This window comes from Nymphalis io, chromosome 30 (assembly GCF_905147045.1).
Source record: "Nymphalis io chromosome 30, ilAglIoxx1.1, whole genome shotgun sequence".
Taxonomy (NCBI): domain Eukaryota; kingdom Metazoa; phylum Arthropoda; class Insecta; order Lepidoptera; family Nymphalidae; genus Nymphalis; species Nymphalis io.
The window spans coordinates 1108341-1134191 of NC_065917.1; the positions used below are offsets into that span (position 1 = coordinate 1108341).

General features: G+C 34.8%; 2 protein-coding genes across 4 annotated transcripts in view; one reads left to right on the forward strand and one right to left on the reverse strand.

Moving 5' to 3' along the window:
- The first annotated feature begins 1715 nt into the window (after positions 1–1715).
- Positions 1716–9350, forward strand: LOC126779833 (uncharacterized). Its single transcript, XM_050503954.1, has 7 exons — positions 1716–1782; positions 3378–3586; positions 4660–4825; positions 5644–5840; positions 7156–7290; positions 7758–7912; positions 8884–9350. The coding sequence occupies exons 1-7, from the start codon at positions 1774–1776 to the stop codon at positions 9348–9350; spliced, it is 1338 nt and encodes a 445-aa protein (XP_050359911.1). The 5' UTR covers positions 1716–1773.
- A 5028-nt stretch (positions 9351–14378) lies between these two features.
- LOC126779925 (M-phase inducer phosphatase 3-like) overlaps positions 14379–25851 on the reverse strand; it is a 36655-nt gene continuing 25182 nt past the window's right edge. For 2 of the 3 annotated variants that reach the window (XM_050504120.1, XM_050504122.1), the window contains exons 2-6: positions 18692–19202; positions 16900–17824; positions 16479–16630; positions 15913–16091; positions 14379–15128 (exon numbers count right to left, since the gene is read on the reverse strand). In XM_050504120.1, the coding sequence (XP_050360077.1) occupies positions 14843–15128; positions 15913–16091; positions 16479–16630; positions 16900–17824; positions 18692–19202 (2053 nt within the window). In that variant the 3' untranslated portion in view covers positions 14379–14842. Of the gene's footprint in view, positions 15129–15912; positions 16092–16478; positions 16631–16899; positions 17825–18691; positions 19203–20465; positions 20599–25851 lie in introns of those variants that run through there. The other variant, XM_050504121.1, reaches the window with a different exon arrangement.

Here is a 25851-nt window from a genome sequence, read left to right on the forward strand (position 1 = left end):
AAACAAACTCACTTTCACATTAATAATATTAGTAAGGATGACGATTATTTATGTATATTGAAAAATATGTATATAAGTATTACATATATGTTTTATATAGTAACTACTGACTACTCATATATATATATATATATATATATATATATACTCAGTGGCGTAGCTAGGTGGACAAGGGCCCCGGTGCATAAGGAAAGAATCGGGCCCTCATCCCCTCTTTCCGCGTAGCTTGAACTTATATTGGCCTTCAAAATTATAAATAGGAACAAGAATTGGAAACAGTGAGCTCAACTTATCCCTAGTAAGATAAATACATTCGTATTATATAATAATTACCTCTATGAGGGGTAGAATCTCTGTGCTTAATTGAAGAAAATGGGAATAAATAAACGACGCACATGACAATACAGAATATTTATATACAGATGAGATCAATAAAGGGAAAAAATGTTTTTTAACAGAATTCTCCGTCCACACAAGATTTTTTTTTTATTTTATGCTCCTCTCTTTTTTAAAGCTGAGTTAGAGGCCTAAGCTCCGAGGTCCTGGTGCACTGCACCACCTGCCCCTACGATAGCTACGCCACTGTATATACTATAATCATACACTTACTGGTTCTCGGTAGAATCTACAATCTTTTTGCTTTACATTACACTTCGTTAGAGCTTATTTGAATAAAGCTTTTGAATTTGTTAAACAAAAACTACGAGATCGCGTTACTAGCATTTCTATTATGTATAATGACAATTATAAGTAGGTATATTCCATTATAAATATAGCCCGTCCGCCATTTTGTTTCTAATCGTATGCACCGGTACACACGGACCCTTAATTAAAGCTTGGGACACATTTGCCATATTAGCGATTTAACTTTTATAAAATAAAACGTGACGTGACTTCCTCGCTGTGCTTGGTGTAGTATACAGCTGGTGTTCAGTTCAAGCACCGGATTCGGTTTACCTATCAAAAATTGTCACTAGCAGACCGGAGTCTGGAGGTAAGAAGTCGTTGGTCCAGCGCCTGAACTCTTCTCGGTCGTGTCCAGAACATAAATTGAGAGGAATCAAGGAATAAAGTGTACATCTGTGTTTGCGCACACTCGTGCACTATAATATCTCCTGCGCAGTTGGCTAATCTCTCTTGAGATTGGCCGCCGTGGCCGAAATCGGTCCAGAGGACAACGTCATTATTATTTATGGTAAATAAAGAGTCGGTAGGCAATAATTCATTACATATTTAACCGCCTTTCAACTGTGTTGTTATGTTTTAATTAAAAAGGAGAACAGTGTAACTCCAGGCACGAATTGCATATAATATTGATTCCCAAGGTTGGAGGCGCATTCACGATGCCTGTGGGTGGTGTTGACCGTTCACCGTAGATTAAAAGAAAGCCCTTTGAGGAGAGGGTTTGGATCTATACCACCATGCTATTCCAATGGTGGATACACATATAGCAGAATTTCAGTGAAATTAGACACATGCACAAGATGATAAATACAAATTAAGCACATGAAAATTCAGTTGTTCTTGCCTGGATTCGAACTCGCGAACATCTAGGCCATCTCTAATCTGTCTATTTAAATATATAATATCTTTCTTATAAATATTCCTAATCGCTCTCCGCTCCGCTTTTCACTTTCAACACGTATGTCTATTCATGCGTGGCACACGATTATGACTCTTGTGCAGACAGTGTGTTGGAGGGAGCCGAGACAGACAAACACATACAGACAACCTCTCAAGCTGAATAATGGAATAATTTGATAAGTAGAAGATATGGAGTCTGTGAGTAACATTGCATTTATAATAATTAATTCATTATTTAATGTTCTATTTTTATGATTAACGCCTACATTTTTTATACGGCAAACATTTTATAGTAAAAAATTGCTATTTATTTTTTGTAGGAGCAACATTTTATTAACTAATTTCTCTGTATTGCTATTTGCTTTGTGTAGGAGTATATTGTCGACAGGTAAAAATTTTATTTATATTATATTTTTGGCAAATAAAACAAAAAAAACGATCCTTTTAAACTTGTTATAATTATGATAGCAGTTTTATTTTTAAATGTAGTTTTATATAAAAATATTAATTTTCATTCGTATTAAAATGCTGGTCGAGTGGCGTTGCCTTTTTATACTTCACTCAGTACAAATTTGATATCATGGCTGCTCCAGGTCTATGGGAGACTGAGGCCCCTTTAAATCACGAGGAATTTAATCAGGCATAAGATGTCAATTAGGTTTTTTTTAAAACGCTGTTCACATATAATTGAGTTTTTTAACGTAAACTTATAGATTTACAGACAAAAACAAAGCTCACCTATCAAGCTTTACCGCCCCGTACATTTAATCATCCTTATAGGGAAACCCGCCCCGTACACTTGTTGCTTACTTAATAAAGACATTTCAGAAAAGACTCGACAGTCTTCTGATACCTTCATTTTGAATAAATTTTAATATTTAGAAAAGTTATACATCTATTAGGAATCTTAATTAATCTTAAGATTTTTTTTTGTATATAATTCTATAGTGAACTAGTTTTTGTTCTCGTGTTATTTTTCTAGGTGGTACCAAAACCTATGTTCTTCTAAGGGTTCAAGCTTGCTTCATACTTTAATCGAAATCGGTACTATGGTTGAGCCGTAAAAGTGTAACAGACAATCAGAGTTACTTTCGCAATTATAATATTAATACCCCGTACCGTAACCGTAACAGCCTGTGAATGTCCCACTGCTGGGCTAAAGGTCTTCTCTCCCTTTTTGAGGAGAAGGTTTGGAGCTTATTCCACTACGCTGCTCCAATGCGGGTTTGTGGAATACACATGTGGCAGGATTTCAGTGAAATTAGACAAATGCAGGTTTCCTCACGATGTTTTCCAACACCGTAAAGCACGAGATAAATTATAATCACAAATTAAGAACATGAAAATTCAGTGGTGCTTGCCCGGGTTTGAACCCACGATCATCGGTTAAGATTCACGCGTTCTTACCACTGGGCCAGCTCGGCTTTTTTTAATTATAATATTAATATAAATTAATATCCATCTAGGCTTCGCGCGGGTAGAATAAGGGTCTGTATATATTTATATCGTTATCGTTATCGACACGACCGACTTCGTGAATTTTACACCAAAGCCAAAATATACAACAATCGTCGTTATATTTCAAATTAAATGAATTATACTCTTGAGCCTTCCTCATGAATAACACCTTCTATTGGAGAAAACTCTATGAAAATCCGTTCAGTAAGTTTTGAGTTCGACTTGTTGGGCTTCTTTGTATATGTCGTGATTTTTATATTAATGAACTTAAAAGCATTGACGCTTGTCCAGATTTGAGATGACGATCAAACCCAAACTTTCAAAATACATTTCAGTTTAAAATGCAAAAATATGGGACGGAGGATGAAGATGAACCCAGAAGCCGTATACCTTCTAGGAGGAACTCGGGACCCTTCTCTAGAAGAGGGAGTATACAGGAGCCGGAGAAGAAGGTCTCCGCTTCAGCATCCAGCTCTTCAACACCGAAGAAAGTTTCAAAGCCGAGCTTAAGCTTCATCGTCACCGGGAAGCAGTTATTGAAGAGGTTAGTTAAATCAAATTATTTTAATTCAAGTAGTATCAAGGTGCTTATATTATAAGGAAAAAGTTTTATTAGATGTTAATAGTTGTAGCTGGTGGCAGGGCTTTGTGCAAGGTCGTCTGGGTAGTCACCACCCACTCATCAGATATTCTTCCGCAGAACAGCAGTACTTGATATTGTTGTATTCCGGTTTGAAGATTGAGTGAGCCAGTGTAATTACAGGCACAAGGGACATAAAATCTTAGTTCCCAAGGTTGATAGCGCATTGGATATGAGAGCGATGGTTGACATTTCTAAGAATGTCAATGTCTAAGGGCGTTGATGACCACGTACCATCAGGTGGCCCATATGCTCGTCCGCCTTCCTATTCAATAAAAAAATAAATTTTTTTGTTACGTGATAACAGATGGCGTTAGTAGTAAGTTAAATCGCGCTATCGTAATTGTAAAAAGAGATTATTTTTTTTGTATTATTTGAGCAAAATTAAAGGGTTCGTCTGGATGAATTAGTTTTATAGTGACATAGATTTAGGCGTGACGTGCTTAGGAAGCGAAATAAGAAAACAAATATACAAAGACATTTACAAGTACCTACTTATGAATCGTCAAAAACTCAGGAGCTTTTTATTTTATTTTTAAATTTTACAGTAACAGCCTGTGAATGTCCCACTGCTGGACTAAGGCATCCTCTCCCTTTTGAGGAGAAGTTTTGGAGCTTATTCCACCACGCTGCTCCAATGCGGGTTGGTGGAATACACGTGTGGCATAATTTCAATGAAATTGGATTCATGCCGGTTTCTTCGCGATGTTTTCCTTCACCGTTAAGCACGAGGTGAATTATAATCACAAATTAAGCACATGAAAACTCAGCGGAGCTTGCCCGGGTTTGAACCCACGATCACCGGTTAAGATTCAGATTTAAACCGGAACACAACAATGTGTATCGCTGTTTGAATAGAATATCTGATAAGTGAGTTGTACTTGCTAGCTTACACAAAGTCCCACCAAGTAAAAAAAATATATTTTGAATTCATGTCATACGTAGTTAAATTTATTATCTTTTTTTTAAAACTTTAGAAGCGACAGAGCGAACTCGCTTCCCGGATCGTATCATCGTCGCCAGTCAGCTGATTCTTTGACAAAATCGAAGAGAAGCCTCGACTCGCCACGAAAGAACAAAACGGCACACTCGAAGAGTCGCGACACCTCTTTGGAGTATGACATGACTTTGGATTTATCGCAGGTACGCATGATAACCTTTTTTTTGGAATCTTCACGCAGTGGAGACCTTCAGAAAGGTTCATAGCAAGGTTCACGCAGTGGAGACCTTCAGAAAGGTTCGGTCATAGCATTCATTCATACCTAACTATACCTCACTATACACGGCCGGAGAGGGTGCAGGCGCACCAACGTTTTACGTGCTTTCTGGTTCACTGCCAAATTCCATCAGCTACTGACTAAGCTAACCCAGTAACAGTTCAGTTGATATCATACAGCAGTCACTTAATCTATAACCCAGGCTACGTTACCACTATTTTTGAAAACTCCGTTCTTCTGCAACTGCTCCTAGGAGAATATTCTGTTATACGGTTACGTTCCCGATTCTATTCTGGTCCAACTTCGATCGATCGCGGTATTAACATAGGAAGAGAGGGATAGACTATAGCCTGCTCAAGTCACAGGAGGAGTAAAGACAGATTAATAACTTTGACCTTGAATTGACGCGATATCATTGGTCATCATTAAGATCTTGAATCTGATTCGCAAAAAAATTGCGTTCAGAATATAGGCGAAGTTGTTATCGGAACTTTGTAAGTAAAACTAAAGTGTATGTAAGTAGTCGAGTGTAACAGTGTCGTGTTGTACATAGAGATATATTGATCGAGAACTGTTTGTGGTGTACGATACAGCGAAGACATTAGGGAATCGCATGTAATATGTATTTTTTTGTATGATTTAAATAAATATAAAAAATCCGCAAACTGACTTTTCTATGAGCTTTGGTAGAATATCTTGGTCTTTTCATTATTTCTAGCAATTACTAGATAAACCATCCAACAGGTTTCAGATTTTGACGTTAAAAATGCTAAATACGTAACGAAAGAGAAGTTCGCGACCTCCACGCCGAAGAAGTCCAGCCAAAAGACCAGACCGCTATATACGAATGAACGGAGGGAGACCAGCTTGGAGTCCAAGGCGAGTGCTGTGTCGTACAGTCGTGAGAGCGTCAGCAAGATCTCGTCACCTGCAACTTATCGGTAAGAGAAACCTCTTTTGTTTTTCGTGTACGTCAAGTATTTATTGAGCCTTTCATTTATTTTTTATATGTAGGCGGACGAGCATATGGGCCACCTGGTGGTAGTCACCAACGCCCATAGACATTGGCATTGTAAGAAATGTTAACCATCGCTTACATCGCCAATGAGCCACCGACCTTGGGAACTAAGATGTCCCTTGTGCCTGTAATTGCACTGGCTAACTCACCTTTCAAACCGCAACACAACAATACCAAGTACTACTCTTTTGCAGTAGAATATCTGATGAGTGGGTGGTACCCAGACGAGCTAGCACAAAGCCCTTCCACCAGTAAAGTAGATTTCAATAGGTAGGTATAGTAATTTATTTATTAAGGACCGTCAACAATCACTGTACTTACATATGTAGTAATAAAAACACATTCAAACTTAACATAAAGTGCGCGACCGTTCAAGACAGCAGAACATGCATTTTCAAGGTACAATAAACATTTATTTATATAATACTATAATATATAACTCATCTGGGCAGGTACCACCCACTCATCAGATATTCTACCGCAAAACAGCAGTACTTGTAATTGTTGTGTTCCGGTTTGAAGGGTGAGACAGTGTAATTACAGGCACAAGGGACATAACATCTTAGTTCCCAAGGTTGGTGGAGCATTGGCGATATAAAGATGGTTGACATTTCTTACAATGATAATGTCTAAGGGCGTTGGTGGCCACTTACCATCAGGTGACCCATATGTTCGTCCACCTTTCTATTCTAAAAAAAAATACTAAAAATGGCTAAAAATATTTCTATGAAAAAAAATAATAAAAATACACACTGGAAATGAATCAATAAAATATCATAATTAATTAATGCACTAATTTCATTTATCACATAAATTACATATAACAAATAATTTAAATGAAAAAAAGTAATAGCGTACATGGTTGGCTTAGTGGATTCCTTAACACACCACCGACACAGGTGACCCAACATCTCGGTACACGTGAACCTTCCTCGTGAAACATTCCATTCCGTCCATTGGTGAAGACCATATGATAATGAGTTCAATCGTTTTTGAGTTTTTGTTTGACTTTTTGAGTTGAGTAGTTAGTTTAATGCGCCGAGTGGATCGCGGGATTAAATCCAGGTACCGGATTTTCGTGTGCTTAATTGGTCTTTGAAATTCATCCCGGTTAACCGAACACGAGATGGAATCAAGCAACCTCACTATATTTTCCTTAAATAATTGTCTGATTTCACTGAAATTCTGCCACGTGTATACACCAATCTGCATTGGAGCGGCGTGGTTACTTTTATCAGGCAAGGAGTCAGCACCGAGTTTGACTACTCCTCGATGTCACCGGAGTGCTCTGGTCCATCATCAGGGGACAGCATCGCGGGGATAGCGCAGGACACCCTGGTCTCGCCACGGAGTCAAGATTTTCAGGACTCGAGGTATGTCTTTATTACACTGGTATGATCCGAGGTTCCGTTATGTCACTTAGTCAAATTAAAAACTTCCACCAACTTTTGGAAAACACGTTTAATTACATTGTAACAAAGGTGAAGTAATGACGTCATCTCTTTCCAATCTCGCAGATTGGCCAACTGCGCAGGAGATATTATAGTGCCGAAGTGTGTGCGCCAACACAGGTGCACTCTCTATTCCCTAACTCCCATAATCCGATGGGACGGCGATCCGACATGACCGGAAAGAGTTCAGGCGCAAGACCAATCGCTTTACGTGCGCACCGAGGCACGGTACACTTCCAAACACCAGAATCATGGCTACTGAGAATTTTTGACAGATACAATAAACTTTTATCGACGAATATCTAGCCAATAGACCAACGAGTCACTGGATATCTGAGGCTCACGAGCTGTTGGCTGACCGTCCTGATCACCATCCCCTTATGTTGCAGTTACTGCGTGAGCACGTGCGAGTCACGAGAATTGGGCGAGTGGGGCCACTTCTGGGCAAACTATAATAACTCCTTAGCAAGAGTGCCCATCAGTCGCTACTACGACCAGTGCCCGACACATTATCGCTCTGATGACGTCGATTTGCCGGATCTAGGTAACACACAAACATACTTACTTCTTGAATATATACAGTACAGTACAGTAACAGCCTGTTAATGTCCGACTGCCGGGCTAAGGCCTCCTCTCCCTTTTGAGGAAAGGTTTGGAGCTTATTCCACCACGCTGCTCCAATGCAGGTGGGTATACACATTTGGCAGAATTTCAATGAAATTAGACACATGCAGGTTACCTCAAGATGCTTTTCTTCAACGTCAAGCACGAGATGAATTTATTAACACAAATTAAGCATATGAAAATTCAGTGGTGCTTGCCCGGGTTTGAACCCAGGATCATCGGTTAAGATTCACGCGTTCTAACCACTAGGCCATCTCGAGTATATTAAGGAATAAATAACTGACATATTAAACGCACAGCCCAAACTACTGCGACTGGCGACATGAAAACTTGCATACGGGTTCCTTTTTCGCAATAGGTTAGCACTTAGGAAGGAATTTTGAACATTTAACCACCAAGGTAGCGATAGCGGGGATGAAATTTTGAATGAACTTCTCTTATTTTAATCATTTTTTTTTATAATTTTTATACTTAATTTTTTATTTTGTATCTGTATTATTTCTAAATATTATAATAATAATTTATTTATTCAAGTAACAGAAATTCAATTACAAAATTAAAACTGTTTTATGTTAACAAAATTAATTAAAAAAAAACATAAACAGTTATACAAACATGATCTAATACTTCTATATACTAAAAAAATGTAAAATAAAATAGATAATGCTTTTTTTTCTCTGAAATTAATCTTAACAGCTTAAAGGTGATAGTTTACAATTCCTTGCCTCGCAAAGCACGTTATTTTTTACTAAACTTGAACTCTGTTCGTTCTTATTGCTGTCCTATTACTTTATGAGTAGGTAATAGGAAATAGGGCCTTTTTCTGTGGCAGAAATATCGATTAAAACACAAATGACAGGCCCCTTTATAATAAATAAATTGGTTTTACAGATTTTCCAACGGACGGTTCGAAAATACGATCTCCTGATAATATTAAAACTATAAACAATATAATTCGAAACGAGGGACTACGTCTGACGCCTCGTGAAACACAAAATATTATAAAATGCGCGCACATGCTCGGTAATGTTCTAACAAAGGCCATAGAAAGACAATCGAAAGACTATTGCCCGGAAAAAATACAGGAATTAAACAACGGGAGCGCAAACCCAGAAAAGGAATTAAAAAAGAAAACGATGACGTTGAACTTGAAAGAGACGGTGTTACCCGTGGAAGTGAAAGAGGAAAAGAGATGGGAGACCGTTCCGACGCAGACCGATATCTCGCTGCCGAACACAAAAAGCGCGCCAATTATATTCGAAAATATTTTAAGGCAGCTATCGATGAGTTCGATCGACGAAAGTGATAAAAATGTTGAAAATGATCATAATAAAATTGAAGCAAATAATGTTGATTGAAATTTAAAAAAAATGTAGAAAAAAAACGTATAATTAGCGCCATCTCTTAGAACATAGTAAAACTGTCATGTGTCCACGACGATGTTGATTCGACTTTTATTCAATAGATGGCGTTTTTTTTCGATTTTTTTTAACGTAACGTCGTATTTGTATATTAATTATTTAATAAAATAACGTAGGTGCATACAATATTTTAACTACCAGAATTATATTAGTTGGAATTAACGAAAATTGTAAAGGGAAAAAACAAAATAATTGCCATTTTCCGAAGCGTTACACTATTAGTAAGTCCTTAATCGTATTGATTCCTCTTTAATTCGATAGATGTCGCTGTTTCGTTTATTTCTTAAAATCTCTTTCACCTAATATTACTAATATGATTCTTGATGAATGATCTTCAATATTTATCGTTTTATTTTAGCCGATTTACACGTCATTAATTAAACACCTAATCCTTTCTCTTAAATTACTCCGTCCATTGGCGAAAAATTTAATGAAATCCGTTCAGTATTTATTTAAATTATCACGTTCAGAAATACAGACGAAACGGAAGACTGTTTTATAATAAATAACAGTATAGCGATATTACATATTTGGTTAATATTTAAATAATCATATGTTTACACAGGTAAAGCCTATACAACCTACCTCCTTTAAAAAAATCATTTTTTTTGAAATCAATACATTAATTTAAATTATAATAATTTAAGGAATATATTAAAAACGTTCATAATTAAAACAAATGTTCATTAATTCTTATATTGTCTACGTAGTTGAAATATATTATATAGTAAATTCGTTTCGTTAATTTTCGTCTTTGCTTACAATGAATATTGCTTGAAAAAAATATATATATATTTGTAAATGTTTAAAAGTTTTAGAGATACCAAAGATACTGGTGGTAGGGCTTTGTGCAAGCTCGTCTGGGTAGGTACCACCCACTCATCAGATATTCTACCGCAAAACAGCAATACTTGATATAGTTGTGTTCCGGTTTGAAGGGTGAGTGAGCCAGTGTAATTACAGGCACAAGGGACATAAAATCTTAGTTCCCAAGGTTGGTGGCGCATTGGATATGTAAGCGATGGTTGACATTTCTTACAATGCTAATGTCTAAGAGCGTTGGTGACCACTTACCATCAGGTGGCCCATATGCTCGTCCGCCTTCCTATTCTATAAAAAAAAAAAAAAATATTGTCTAAAAAAAAATCTTATTGTCTGGCACTAGATGGCGTTGATTAATTTTTTTAAAGTCCTATTTCGCGCTGTCGTAAGTTTTTTGTAATTAGTACGTACGCGTATTATCGATGTTATATAATTTCATCAATTTATTAAAGTTTCGTGAACAGTGAAATATGATTCATATTTCGTTCAACACCCTCCCCCCCCTCTCCTCGATTACCTTGGGCGTATTCAATTAGAAATAATTTATTTATTAACAGCCTTTGTAATTAAGATAAATTGATATGATATATTTAATAAATTTTAATTATATTAATGTTTATGTACTTAAATGTGATTATTATATATTGTGATGTTTTATATGTATTTTTTTACATTCCTGACATTTAATAGATTCTAGAGATGACGTATAATTTGAGAAGAAATTATACTATTCTTTTTATCTTTTCAAATGTATTATCATTTTATTATGTACAATTCTTAAAGTTAATAAAAGCCAAGTTTCCTTTGGTTTTGTCTTTTATGTATCAATAAATATGTAAAAAAAAACAAATATGAAAAAAATTAAAGATCAAAGTATTATTCTTATTGTCTTTAGTTTTCGTTTATTCACATATAGGATGAGATACAATTTTTAATACTTTTTATAGTTTTGACATATTCCTATTTCCTAAGCTATCTATCGTTGGTATTGTCATGTATTGGTGGTAGAGCTTTGTGCAAGCTCGTCTAGGTATGTCCCACTGATGGGCTAAGGCCTCTCCCTTTTGCGGAGAAGGTTTAGAGCTTATTCCACCACGCTGTTCCAATGCGGGTTGGTAAAATACACTATGAATTATAAACACAAATTAAGCACATGAAAATACAGTGGTGCTTGCCCGGGTTTGAACACACGATCATCGGTTAAGATTCACGCTATCTAACCACTGGGGCATCTAGGGTTTTATTGTAATTGCACATGTAATTAAAAATATTAATATTAATGTAGAAACGAAAACTAACATTTTACATTGTAACTTTAAGAGTTGCATTATAGTAAAACTTTACTGACGCAAATAAGCTTCACTCCTGTAACGTAACGCAATAAAACAGCATGTATGTGTTTATAATTTATTTATTTCAACTTAAAAACCTACAAATTCACATTTTATAATCTATTTGAAATAATTAATTATATATTAGTTTATTTCAAATGCGACAGAAATAAAATGCATAGTTAAAGATACAATTTTCAATAAAAATTACATGACAAAAAAAAACTCCACAAAAACCAATGCATAGTATACGTGAAGAATATTCTAGAAATTATAAGTAAGTTTATTTACATTATATTAAAACTTAATAAGCGTAAGCTTCGCGGGCGAGCGCGGAGAATCTCAAAAAAATAAAACTTGTATACACTGAACACGGATATTAAACATTAATCAACAATGCGATTCTGTAACTCACTTTATAATTAAAACTCAATTCGTGTTATGTTGACAGTTGACTTTTATTATAACTATTATCAATTGTCAATGTCACTGACATGACGCGAGCTTTTTCAGCGGTTTGTTCTTACAGAATAGCGAAACAGCGCCGTAACTGCAGCGGTGTCTATCACGTATATTTTTATAGACACACAGCTTATAAAAGTTCTTTAGCGGTTTAAGCGCTGATTTCTCTTTTTTTGTCATTATCATTTTGACATTCGTTGGAAGACAGCGTTTTTTAACCTAAAAAACGTTTAGAAATGAAACTTGTAGCGTTAGGCGCCGATTGATTAATGTTTTGAGAGACATTTGTAAATAAACCTTTCATATGTATTGTCCAAAGTATATGTTTGAGAACTACAATAAGCTTTCAGTTTAGCTAATCAAGATTTAGTATCGTTATATACAATTGCGTCACTTTCGTTATAATAATATTTACAGATAATTTTGTTGTTATACAATAAACCCGTTTACGTATTTTTGGAATGAATTTTTAGACCGAATGCAAAAAAGAGATGACGATATTACTGGACAGGGAGAAAACATGATCTTACAAATAACACAAATGAGAGGCAGAGAATGGGCATAGCGTTATTTATCTCAGTTAGAGGCGTATAGGGATGTAATTATACTGGAAAGACCGTCTACTCAGTAGACCAAAATGGAATACTTAATAATTTATTTAAATCATCATTAGTATCAGATTTTAAAGCAAAACATTTCCCGGTCTTTTGAGTAGACCATGCTCCTTCCAATAGACCAAAATATTAATAAATTACGCTATTACAGATATTTTTACAAGCATTTGCCTCGTCCATTCACTATAATTAAAATCTATATCTTTTATAATTTTCCGTAAACGAGTTTGAAACTTACAATTAAAAAAAACACGTGTTCGTAAGGTACAGATAAAAAACAATACTATATACACTATGATTAAAATTGTTATAATTTTTCTTTAAATAAAAATATATCTTTCTCAGTTAACATAATCGAAGCGTATTAATATATTGCCATAATTTTCGTTCCGGCAGGCTGACTGCCTCGAATGTTTAAAATGTCTAATGTAATTAAATTAATTTTGGCGGGAAAACTTTGACGTTTCAATTATTTATTTAAATGTTTTAGAATTCCGAAAAATATATTTTTTAATGGTTTTATCATAAATTATTGTTTTTAATGTAAAAAATGTTTTTTATTTATTTTTTAATTCGTTGCTTGTAAGTACGGATGGACTTTACTCATTTGATTGTTTTTTTTAGCTTTATAGTAATTATTTTATCGTAATTAAACAATAATATATTTAAAAAAAAAACAATAATTATTTGCAAACGAAGATTTGTTATATCCCTAAACATTTTTTAAATGCAAATTTCTTGAAGTAAAAGTCATAATTTTTAATCTACAAAACAAAACCCACAAAGTATTAATATGAAAATTAGGCAAAGGTAAAGTTTAGTGCCATTTTTTTTCGCTGTTTTTTTTTTGTTTGTTTGGCAGCTATTTAAGAGCTTTAATGTTATCAATAATAATGAATCATAACCATTCGAAGCTAGCTAATGGCGGTATTCGACGTAGCGCTCGCGTAGCAATTTCTGAACGTAAGTGTTTTTGTATGTTACGCTTTAACGTTATAACAATACCGATCATCATTAAATTTGGCAAGGAGTGCAGAAAAGGACTATTACGTGACCTTTTTTCCCCACAGGTCCACACGTGGGCATCAACTAGTTGATGGACTAGGACTATATATGCATTGAAAGATTGCTTTATTTGGCAAATAATTTATATTTTTATATTTGCAAACACGCTTACATAAAGTACCGCGTTTAAATCAAGGAATTCACTTTATAAAGAGTTGGTTTTTTTTATAAAGTATTTTCTCGTACAGTTTATATCAAAATCCATATTATTTTGGTTTTTATTAGGTAATTTTCAATATTCCAAGATCATGGTCATCACAATAGAGGGTATTGTGACGTCACGCAAATATCAAGGTCGATTTTGTAGTTTTACTTGATACTTGTTTGGTAGTGACTTTACTTCCACCACGAAGGTGGAAAGGTCTAAGGTTAGCAAATCATTGATAAACCAATTCGCATTATATGTTATTGTCACTATAGTTCTCTGTTACACTGGCTCACTCATTCGGTGGACTAGTCAACCAATGAGTGTAAACGATGCTAATCTTGAATATAATCCATCTTTCCGCTATCATAAACCTATCTAATATGGCTTTTTGCTAATATTATAACTATTTTAATTCTATCTTGGGTCTAACACGGCACAAGTTTAATTTTTAAAGCTTAATTAAAATTAAATACGTTTTTTTAAGTCAATTTTTTTTTTATTTTATATTATTTCGAAGTTTATATTTTCATTATTAATATTGTTTATTTTTTTTCATTTTATTTAAATATTGCATTATTTATACTTAAACTAAACCGATTATTCTACAGAGGTGGGATCATATTATACTACTTTGTACTTAATTTTAAAAATAATATGGCATAATTTTCTTCTATATACAATAAAAAACTATAATAATTTTAATATAATTTCTTGCCTTTCAAATGCTTTTCATTAAAAGGATAATGTCATTAAATGCATCGATGTCATTCTACTCGAAAGACCGACCGTCTACTCAGTAGACCGCAACGAATTAGTACAAGTCAGATAGTAGATATCTTCTATCTAAATTATTATTAAAATACATTTTTTGAGTGAATTTTAGTTCGTTCTTTTGAGTAGACCGTGGTATTTTCAGTAGACCGTCAACATTTTAACGTCAATGTGTTTAGTAAATGCTTTATATTTAATAAAAACATGATTGCACATTTATAGCAACAGCCTGCTCCGTCTATGTTGCATTGAAGAGGACGGTTGCTGAACGCTCCGTCTATGATGCATTGAAGAGGACGGTTGCTGAACTGACCTATGTTTACGTAATAAATCTCTGTGTTGGGGATCCAACATGGCAGTGTATCCAGTTGGTGAGCATAGATCAGGGTAGCGCTGGTAGAAGGCTCGGTAGCCCTCGTGGAGGAGGTACACTTCCGGATAATGGAGAGACGGGTAATTCTCCTTATTTTTCGCCCGATCTGATGAACGTAGGAAGCGGGATCTGGAAAGAACATTCATACTATTTAGTGACAGCCTGAAAATGTCAAAGTTTAGGGCTGAGACTTCTACCACTGTGGTAAGTGCTTTGAAGTTAAATTCAGCAGCAGCTCCGTGTATCATATTCACATATGACACATGCAGGTTTCCTCACCGCAGCTAAGATATGAATTATAAAAATATATGTTATCTGTTCGCCTTATTAATAAATATATATCAGCAAGTAATGCTATGTTACTGGAAGAATTTAAATGATTTAATTTGACTTGGAGATACTTTATAATTAACAATTAAAAATTCGCTAAGAAACAGACATTATGACTTTAACAAATATTTGTATTAAGCTTTCTATTAAACAGTGACTAACCATTTATATATAATAATATAATGTCCTCCAGACCGATTTCGGCCACGGCGGCCAATCTCAAGAGAGATTAACCAACTACGCAGGAGATATTATAGTGCACGAGTGTGTGCGCAAACACAGGTGCACTCTCTATTCCCTAACTCTCATAATGCGATGGGACGGCAATCCGGCACGACCGGAAAGAGTTCAGGCGCAGGACCAACGGTTTTACGTGCTTTCCGAGGCACAGGAGTGTACACACTTCCAACTTCCAGACTCTGGGCTGCTACTGAGAATTTTCTGAGAGAAAAACCCAATAACTTTTTATTGGCCCGGCCTGGTATTTGAACCCAGGGCCCCCGGGTCTGCCGGCCTTACATCAAGCCACTAGACCAATGAGTATATAATATATTAATAATTAATATATATAAAAATAACTTACAATTTAGGTCCCCTTTCGAGTGAAAATTCACAATGAAAGACAAGTATACTCCGCTTGTCCGAGTCCTTGGGTTGCAGCGGCTTGTTCACTAGAGTAAGTATTTGTGCTGGCGTGAAGAGGTTCATCGCTCCGAGGATATGTCCACCTTCAAATTCGTAAGGGTATCTACAATCTATGACCTAGAAAAACAAATGAAAATGTTAATATTTACACCAAGATTCACTAACAGCTCCGCTGTATTGTACACCACAAACACTTCTCGATCAATATATCTCTATATATAACACGACACTGTTACACTTAACCACTTATATGCACTTTAGTTTTACTTTAGACGGCTATTACTACTTTTTTTTATTTGACTTTGCTGACATTAATACCACAGATTATATATATCTCGACCAATGAACGTCGTGAAAATTCTAGGTCAAAGTAGTATAGTTGTTTTTACTCCTCCTGTGGTCACAGTGCCAATGAATATGGGCGGGCGGTGGTGACCACTTATGGCGCATTTGGTAGTTTGCCTGTTCGGAATGAAAAAAAAACGTAAATTTTCTTTATCTTACCTGAAAATCATTAATGCTTTCATGGTAATCCCCACGTATGAGTGAAGCGAGGGTGTCGCAGGATATCGACTTCAGGTCTGTGTGGTCACCACTCGTGAGCGGGAGCGCGAACGGTAGCGAGAAGTCACCGATTAAGTCTGGATCTACAACCGCTGGGAATGGAAAGAATAATTAGAATAGAATAGGATAATAAAGTGCCCATAGATGGCGCTCATTACATTTTTGCCAATTCTAAATACACTGGCAAGAAATTGTATATACCACTTGGTGTTGTGTTGGCAGATCTTAGGTAGGTATTATATGCCTTTGTCTCTAACCTTTGATAACATGGAATCCATGATGATCGGTTAAGTAGTTAAGACATGGAAGAGTAACAAGCAAACAAACTCACTATTGCATTTATATTAGTTCAGATACTTACATCTTGCTAAAGCTGACATAATAGAAGCATTGTTCTCGGATAATGCCCGCTGCAAAACTGGCCGTTGCAATTTCTCCATCTTTGGACTTTCACAGTTCGACTTCCTCCGTTTATTCGATATGTTATCGATGTCATTTCTATCACCCCGTTTATTCGATTTTTTAGGGCTCTCATTTATAGGGAACAGTGACACTCTTGCCTTTGTTGCTTCAGGATTGAGGCTTAAGCTCCTTTGCAATTGTCTTCGCAAAGTGAATTCACTCTCAAAGCTATCCCTAATGTGTCCGGAGAGGAGTTCGTTGAAATTGGCCATTCTTGGGGAGTTGGAAACTTCATCGATGTCCAGAAATGGTTCCTCTAACCCGGATATGAAACCACTCTCCATGGATGTTGTTGATCCGGATGGATATATTCTTAATTGTGTGGAGGAAGGTGATGCCATTGAGCCGATACTGGAGTCACTTTTTTCATGCTGTAAAGCATTCTTGGTCGGTGTTTCTGTGAATTTCAGGGATTTTTTCACTGATACACTATGAGATGGACGCTTTGCAGCTGCAGCTGGTGATGTGAACTCAAAGTTATCATCTTCGAAGTTTAACATTCTTGTAGCGTTAGTTGTGGGTTTATTGAACGACGTAGACTGCTCATTTTCAGATAACGGTGCACCAAATTCGAAGTTTTTGGAGTTTATCTTTCTCGATGTTGTTCGGCCACTGGATATGATGTTTGGACTATCGGTTGAAATAATTTCATACTTGGTGCATTCATCGAAGTTACGAGATTCAAATTCTTCCTCCAAATCGTGTAATGTTTCAAAGTCTGTCTCGATGTCAACTTCTTTCTCCGGCACGAACATGTCAATATTCTCTTTGACATCGTCTGTTTTGTCCATTCCACATGTCTGAAGAGCATCTTTGAAATCCAGCTGTAAGCATAGTTAATATATACATTAATATAAGTTCATTTTAATATCAAAACTAGACAAATATATTAATTTATTTTATTTATTTAAATACTTTATTGACCACCATACAATGTGTAGGACAAAAGGCGGACTTAATGCCCAAAGATATTCTCTACCAGTCAACCTTTAGACTAAGCAGAAATTCGTGAATATTTGATTGAATTTATATGGTGGGTGTATAGTGTAGAAGTGAAGAAATGGAAAAGTGTCTACCAAGATGTATGAAATAAAGAAGTGGCTTAATTACATCAAATTAACATTTATATGTTAACGCATGAGAGAGACGGACAGAGGTGCTACGTCATATACCTTATGTCTTTTTCTAACATGTATGCAAAACTCCATGATTGAGTAGTAAGACGTGATAGCATAATAAACTCACTTCGTCATTTATGATACTAGGTATGGATTATTTGATACTTATAAAGGTTAATCAAAACAAAGTTGCAACTTTTAAAGGAGTACATATAACTTTCTCTCTCTAACACTGCCTTACTGTAAAGTATTAACGTGTTCCTTCAAATGCCATCCTCTACCTCCACGCCGACATTTATGTTTCATACATATTGAGGAACACTTTCTTTGCGTATAAATACTCCTTACCTCTACACTCTACAGGCGTCAGTTAAAATTACAAATCATATACAATATTATTAAGTAAAACATTATCTAAATATGTTGGTTTTTATTTGAGTAGTATTTTCAATGTCCTGCTTCTTGTATTATTTAAAAAAAAACGATTTATTTGCTATTTACCTATTTATTAACCTGGTCTCCAGTTCCCTGAATCAAATTTACCGATGAGTAAAAATCAATTCAGGTACTAACCTTAGCCACCGACCAGTTGGCTAGCTTCGTTGCCGAGCATGATGGGAAGTTATCCCCGAACGAACAATCTCTGGTCTCCTCATCGACATCTATTTTCAGGAATGTCTCACTCATTAATGATGTGTCATTCTCTTTATCCGACATCTTGAATTTAGACCGTTCTTCAAATATCCTTGATATCTTTGAAGGCCGTTTGGATCTGTCAGTTCTACTCGTTAAAGGTGAGAGTGAGTTACGATCAATCAACGGTGACTTCTTGTCTATTATAGGTGTGTTTTTTAATCTTTCAATTGTGGGAGAGTCTTTCGGTCTGAATAGTGGAGAATTTTGGATTTCACCGAGGACCCTTCGTTTTGGTGTGGAGATAGGCGAGCTTAGTGGAGACTGTTTTCTGTTGAAGTCCAGAGACAGTGGCATCATTTTAGTTCTGAAGTTGTTTGTGTGAGCTTCTTCCCGTTTCCTCTTCGTACCGCTGTTCCCGGAGTTAATTTTGAAATTATCTGTCATTAACCTGTAACAATGAGAAAATAATTTATTACTAATAGAAATATATTTTTTATTTACTAATTCTATATTTGACTAGTACAAGAGTAGTTAGCTAGTTGTAATTGATGTTCAAGGAAAGGATCTGATTTGCTTGGTTACCGAACATATCACCAAAGCTCAAATTATCAATCAATTAATAATAATAATATCCTGGGACATTATTCACACGGTCATCTGATCTCAAACTAAGCAGAGCTTGTACTATGGAAACCAGACAACTAATATACTACATATACTATTTTTCTTCTCTCAGGACAAACAGACGTTTATGCACACAAATGTCTGTCCTGGATGGGAATCGAACTCACATCCTTCGGCGTGAAAGGCAAGTATCTACCAACCACGCCACCAGTCTGTCATTTATAATATTGGTATATACTTGATTTAAAAGAGAAACAATAATAATTTAATTGTTGGAAAAACAGTCGTAACTGATTATCTTGCCAGTTATTATTGATAATTTATTCGTTAGTAGGAACTTTATGAGTCGCTCTAAAATAGATTTAAGAAAATTAAGTTCAGTTTAAAAAAATCCAACCACACCAACTGACCCCTCAATTGAATGAATGGTTTAGGAATGTTTAATTATTTACCATAACAATAAAGTCAAGTGGATAGAACTGTTGGATGTCATTTGAAAGGCAGTGTCATTTCATATGTTTACAATTAATCATATGGTCAGTGAATTTAAACAATTTAACATAATTTTATCAAATCAAAATATACTTTATTTAAGTATGTCCTAAAAACTTTTAAAACATATCGAGAATGAGCCAGATATTTATTACGTTTTTTTTTAGTTTATATTCTACAGATTATAAAATAATAAAAATAAATTTAATTAAAATAACAATTATATCATGGAAGTGGATTAATTTGTGTTAAGACGATATATTATTCGACATTAAAAATTTATAAATTTTTAATTTACAAAAAAAGAAAAACTATTTCTAACTCGCGTTTTTTAAATATATTTATATATCAATAAACTTGAAGTAAAGGATTAAAATCATTATAAAACATCGCTCGATATAAAATAACCTAATTGCTTTTTTTTTCTTTTAATGCATTTACAACTTTAAAATCCCACGATTGAAACGAATTTACCGAACTAAAATATAGATAATATAACAATACAACCCCTTAAGATGGGGTGACAAAACATATTTTTTTTTTGTTATCGAATCTCGTAAATAGCACGAAACGGGTTTTAACTTCCAAATATTACCTTGCCCCAGACGACACATTGTAATAAAGGTTATGAGAACGAAGTTTTTAAAACATTTCTCATGTCATAGCACTAAACCACTATTTAAAAATCCTAAACATAATTTTTTTTTTTTACAGGTAGACGAAAAACGTGAATCACATCACAAATGAATTCGCGCGCTTTGTGAAACTCGAGCTGTCAATTTGTCAAACTTAGTTCGGAAATTTATATCAAAGTTTTAAAACAAAATGTTTTTTTTAATTTATTTATTTGTTTCGTTAATTATTAGTAATTTATTGTTATCTGTTGTTATCATTTATATGTAGGCTACAATTTAAATATTCCTAAAGATGCGTACACAATGACGTATATTTGTATGATAAATAAAATTATAAAGGGAAATCAATATTGAACAGATCCCAGGATGGGGCGTCGATCTTCATGAATAAAATCGTAATCTCAACCGTTATTTTTTTCTAACGGACAGAATTAATATCGAAAATTTAAATTTGGAACATTATTTGATATACATAATTTCATTGGTGTATTTAACGAACTGTACAACGGTAATAAATTATTTCTACATTACGGCGTTCTATTTAAACAACTTGATTGTTTTTTTTTAATTTCTTCAAGAGTCCTTGGGACGAGTTTGTATATCAGTTGAAGAGTGATAGTTATCATTGAACTATCGATCGTTGAAGAGAACAAATTATGTCATACAATTTGCTGCTATATTGCAAAACCTGTTACATGAATTTCACTTACCAGTTTATTATAATACAATTACAAAATACTTTCGCTTGCTTTTTATGTATCATCCCTAAACGGTTTATTAAATACCGTAAAATAATCCCTATATATAAGCAGTTAAGAGGCAAATTCCCATGTATTATTCAGATGAACAATACTTGCATACGGTGCAACGTTCTTATCGATGTTCAAAGACGTTTTTTTGCTACTTTAACGGTATTGTAGGGGGTTTGTAACAGACTTCTTTAATAAAAAAACAGCAACACTCTTCTTAGTAACGTTTTTTTTTTTCATGCGAAATGTAATTGAAGTATCGCATACAGCCATACTGTACATAAATAATTTACAAAATTTTAAATAGTCTTCGCTCTACTTAATACCAGAACAAAAAAAAATGGTTTTTTTTAACACCACTATATGTCGAGCTACAGAAAATCGATTAATTAACAGAGGAGAGGTACATTGAACAGTGAATACTTATGGCGTCAAATTGGTAGTGATTCGAGAGATGTTTTGTTACTCGTAACTAAAACGATACGTTACTGACTATGACTCAATAACGTTTTTCATAAGAAATATTAACCATCACTTACATCCCCAATGCGCCACCGACTTTGGGAACTACGATCTCATGTCCCTCGTTACTAACTCACTTCGAACACAACACTAAATGTAACTCCTTGGCGGAATATTTCAAGAGTGGGTGGTACCTACTCTGAAGGCCTTGCAAAACGCCCTACCTACCTTCAACATGAACCCGGTACTACAGGGGAATCCGTGCTTGAAGTAATATAAAACAATAGTTAACTTTAATTGCCGTCAATAGACCTCGCTAAAAGCTATCACGGTCCATTGTTCGTATAACCGTCAAAAAAACCTGCTCGACTCTAACGATGCAAGCGAACATAGCCCTTATTGTGATAACAATTAAACAGAAAATCGTTTCAAATAAAAAAAGGGTTCCAGACAAAATATTTATTCAAATCAGGCCTTTTGTGATTTTCGGCTGAATCAAGTGGTGCATCGGCTTTGTACCCTTTGTGTGGAAGTGCATTTAAAAGAAAGCGAGTTTCTGAACGGTTATGACGTTTGAATTTCGAACGTCTTCGAGACGTTGGTTTTTTGCAACGGTTTTCAGGAACTCGACTATTTCACTTTTAATTCTTATTTTGAATCAGCTGACGTTGATTTATTTTTAATCGTTATTAATAAGAAAAATACAGGTTATTTGTTTTTTTTTTTAATAACTTTGCCAATTGATACTTATTAAAAAGTAAAATTTAAAAATATTCATTGTTTCTATTAATTATGACAGAAATATTGATTTTATGACTTGAAATGTATTCTATCAGTTCCTGTTCGATTTAAGTAATACTCATTAATTATTTACATAAGTATATGGCGCGGTGTATTATATATTATAAAGAGGTATATTATAGTATATCACTTGGAAATAGTACTTTTTATATTTGTAGTTTCTGTCTTCAAAACAATAGTGTTAGCAATAAGTTTTATTCTTTCCGACATATTATTGACAATTAATAATCACATATAAGTACATAATAATTATGTGTCCAGCTCTAAGATCAATCGCTAACAGCTATTTCTAGTTCACAAATAAAAAAAGTTTTTCGTTTAGTGTGGCTGTCTATTTCGTGTTCGTTGCCTGTTTTCTGTCAAAGATTAAAAAAAAAAAAAAACAATATCGCGTGAAATCCACGGAAGTTTAAAATCCGTTAGTTTGTGTTTATACCATGTGGTGAGCTTAAGTCAAGGTCGAAGGGATACAGTAACGGCGCATCCGATCACAGGATGCATACCTCGTGGGGTTTCATAGGATCGCTTATGTAAGCAATTTGTTATAAATAAGCCGAAATATCTCGAGTTTTTTTTTACTTTGGTTGAATTATATAAATTAACAAAAACTAAACAATTATATATTATATATATTATGCTATTTACTAATAAAGCTTATATAAAGATTATTTTTGTTTGTTGTCAATCAGAGAATTTTATAATTAAATGTTAAGTTAGTTTCAGCCTGAAGTCGGACGTCGACATTTGAAAACAGATCTGACAAATTTTTCTATTTTCAAATAAAGAGAATCAAATAAAATTTATGTTTAACAAGAAAATGAAATTCACTCTCGTAATATCAATAGTCTAATTGTAAAGCGTGTGAAACCGCAAAGCGCATCTACTTAAATGTATATGTATGTATAATGGTTTTTTAATATTTCCAGTAAGGCATTGAAAGGAAAACGCCATTCATTATCATCGAAAGATAATTCTATTAAAATATATAAATATATTTGGATTTTTTTAATACCGTTGTAGTTATATATATATATACATATATATATATATAACATATCAATTAATTAACGGTATCGCACGAAGTCATATCACCCCTAGTGATTGAAAAAAATCGATGAAAACCGTTAACATTACACAAGGGGTCGCATCCCTAACTGTTACAAGCGATATTTTCGTTATTTCACTTTGGTTTTTATTATACAACTTGCATTAAAAAGGCAGCCATGCCTGCCGACTGATTACCAAATAACAGTGATTTTTAAAGTTCTTATATCAAATTATTAATTAAAATGCTTAACGCGGTAATTAGTCTAATTATTACCGTCACCGTAACCGTAACAGCCTGTGAATGTCCCACTGCTGGGCTAAAGATCTCTCCTCTTTTTTTTTATGAGGAGAAGGTTTGGAGCTTATTCCACCATGCTGCTCCAATGCGTGTTGGTGGAATACACATGTGGCAGAATTTCAGTGAAATTTGACATATGCAGGTTTTCTCACGATGTTTTTCTTCACCGTATAGCACGAGATGAATTATAATCACAAATTAAGCACATGAAAATTCAGTTAGGCTTGCCCGAGTTTGAACCCACGATCATTGGTTAAGATTCACGCGTTCTTACCACTGGGCCATCAGATAATTATCACATCAAGGAAAAATTATAAATGCGAAAGAAACTCTGTCTGTTTGTCGCGCGTTCACGGTTAAACAACTGAACCGATTTTGATGAAACTTAGTATGAATGAAGCTTGCATCTTGAATATTATATTAGCCTTGAATATTATATAGTAGGTATACTATAGTTCATGTATGTGTGTTTATTCAACTGTATCGTCTAAACGCCTCAACAGATTTAGTTGTATGGGGTATCGTAAGAATCCTTACATCATCATGAATGAAACCGGCTTTAAATTCATTAATTCTCTGGTTAAGGGGGAGAGAGCCTTTTGAGAAGGTTTGGTTATCATTCGACACACGAGGAAACCTCACGATATTTTTCTTTATCAACATTAATAATTGAAGCAAACGATAATGGAGGCTCGCACGCTTCGAACCCGGAACCTCGCTCCATGACGTCGTTGAAAACGTTTTCATATATTCATGTACATAACTAATTACTGTTCTTAACACCGGACGAGCTAATATAGCTGAGAAACTCAGGAACTGAACGGTAATCAACGGTAGCACGCCATTTTCTTAAATACAGTGCAATTGTTAGTTAGAAATTGTTACTTTTATTTATATGTAGCCTTACAAATGCACCCGATAATTGCAAATAGTATGTTACATTGTGCCTGCAGTTATACTGGTTTACGGTAATAATAATAATGTCAAAAGGCGGCCCATCTCAAGAGAGATTAGCCAACTACGCAGGAGATATTATAGTGCACAAGTGTGTGTGCAAACACAGGTGCACTCTCTATTCCCTAACTCTCATAATCCGATGGGACGGCGATCCGACACGACCGGAAAGAATTCAGGCGCAGGACCAACGTCTTTGCTTTTCGAGGCACGGGAGTGTACACACTTCCAATTTCCAGTATCCGGGCGCTACTGAGAATTTTCTGACAGAAAAACCCAATAATTTTTATTGGCCCGACCTGGGAATTGAACCCAGGATCACCGGGTCTGCGGCCTTACATCACGCCACTAGACCAACGAGGCAGTCACACTCGAGGCAGTGGCAAATACACCATTACTAATTGCCTTTTGGCGGTTGAATGCGGTATATGTGGGTGGTACGGTACGATACCGTGTCAGTCTGTGTGGTCGTGACCACTTGCCATCAGTTTACCAGATGCGTTTTAAATCATAATTTTACCGGTTAAAACCGGTTATAAACTACATTTTCAACTTCAATACAAAAACGGTTCGTAACAATCGAATCGATATATAAATAGTAACAAAACTATTATTTTCTTACACTTTACACTGCGCACGCGCACGAAACAGCCGGCTGTTTACATTGTACCGAATAATAACCTCTAATGACATTGACGTAAGTATAATGTTGCCCTGTGTCAAAACACACGTGTCTATGGTTGGGGGAGTAAATAACAATTGAGTCCTTTCAGGTGGGCGGATTTATTTAAAAAGGAATGTAATCTTAAACGGCACGTGCCTTGCTATTTGTTAATATATTTATTATCTAAATACAATACTTTTATATTGTCTTAAAGTATTTAATAAGACATTTAAAAAAAAACCTATTGAAACTTTTCGTAAAACTAAAATAATAAATATTTAAAATATAATATTTATTATATTTATATAATGTGTTATAAAAGAATCAAAATTTTTAAACAATAACTTCGCAATTCAAAATTCTTTCCAAGA

Coding starts and splice junctions, on each gene's coding strand:
- LOC126779833 (XM_050503954.1), top strand. Junction 4,826..5,643: donor TGACTTTGGATTTATCGCAG/GTACGCATGATA, acceptor ACCATCCAACAG/GTTTCAGATTTTGACGTTAA. Junction 7,913..8,883: donor CGTCGATTTGCCGGATCTAG/GTAACACACAAA, acceptor TTGGTTTTACAG/ATTTTCCAACGGACGGTTCG.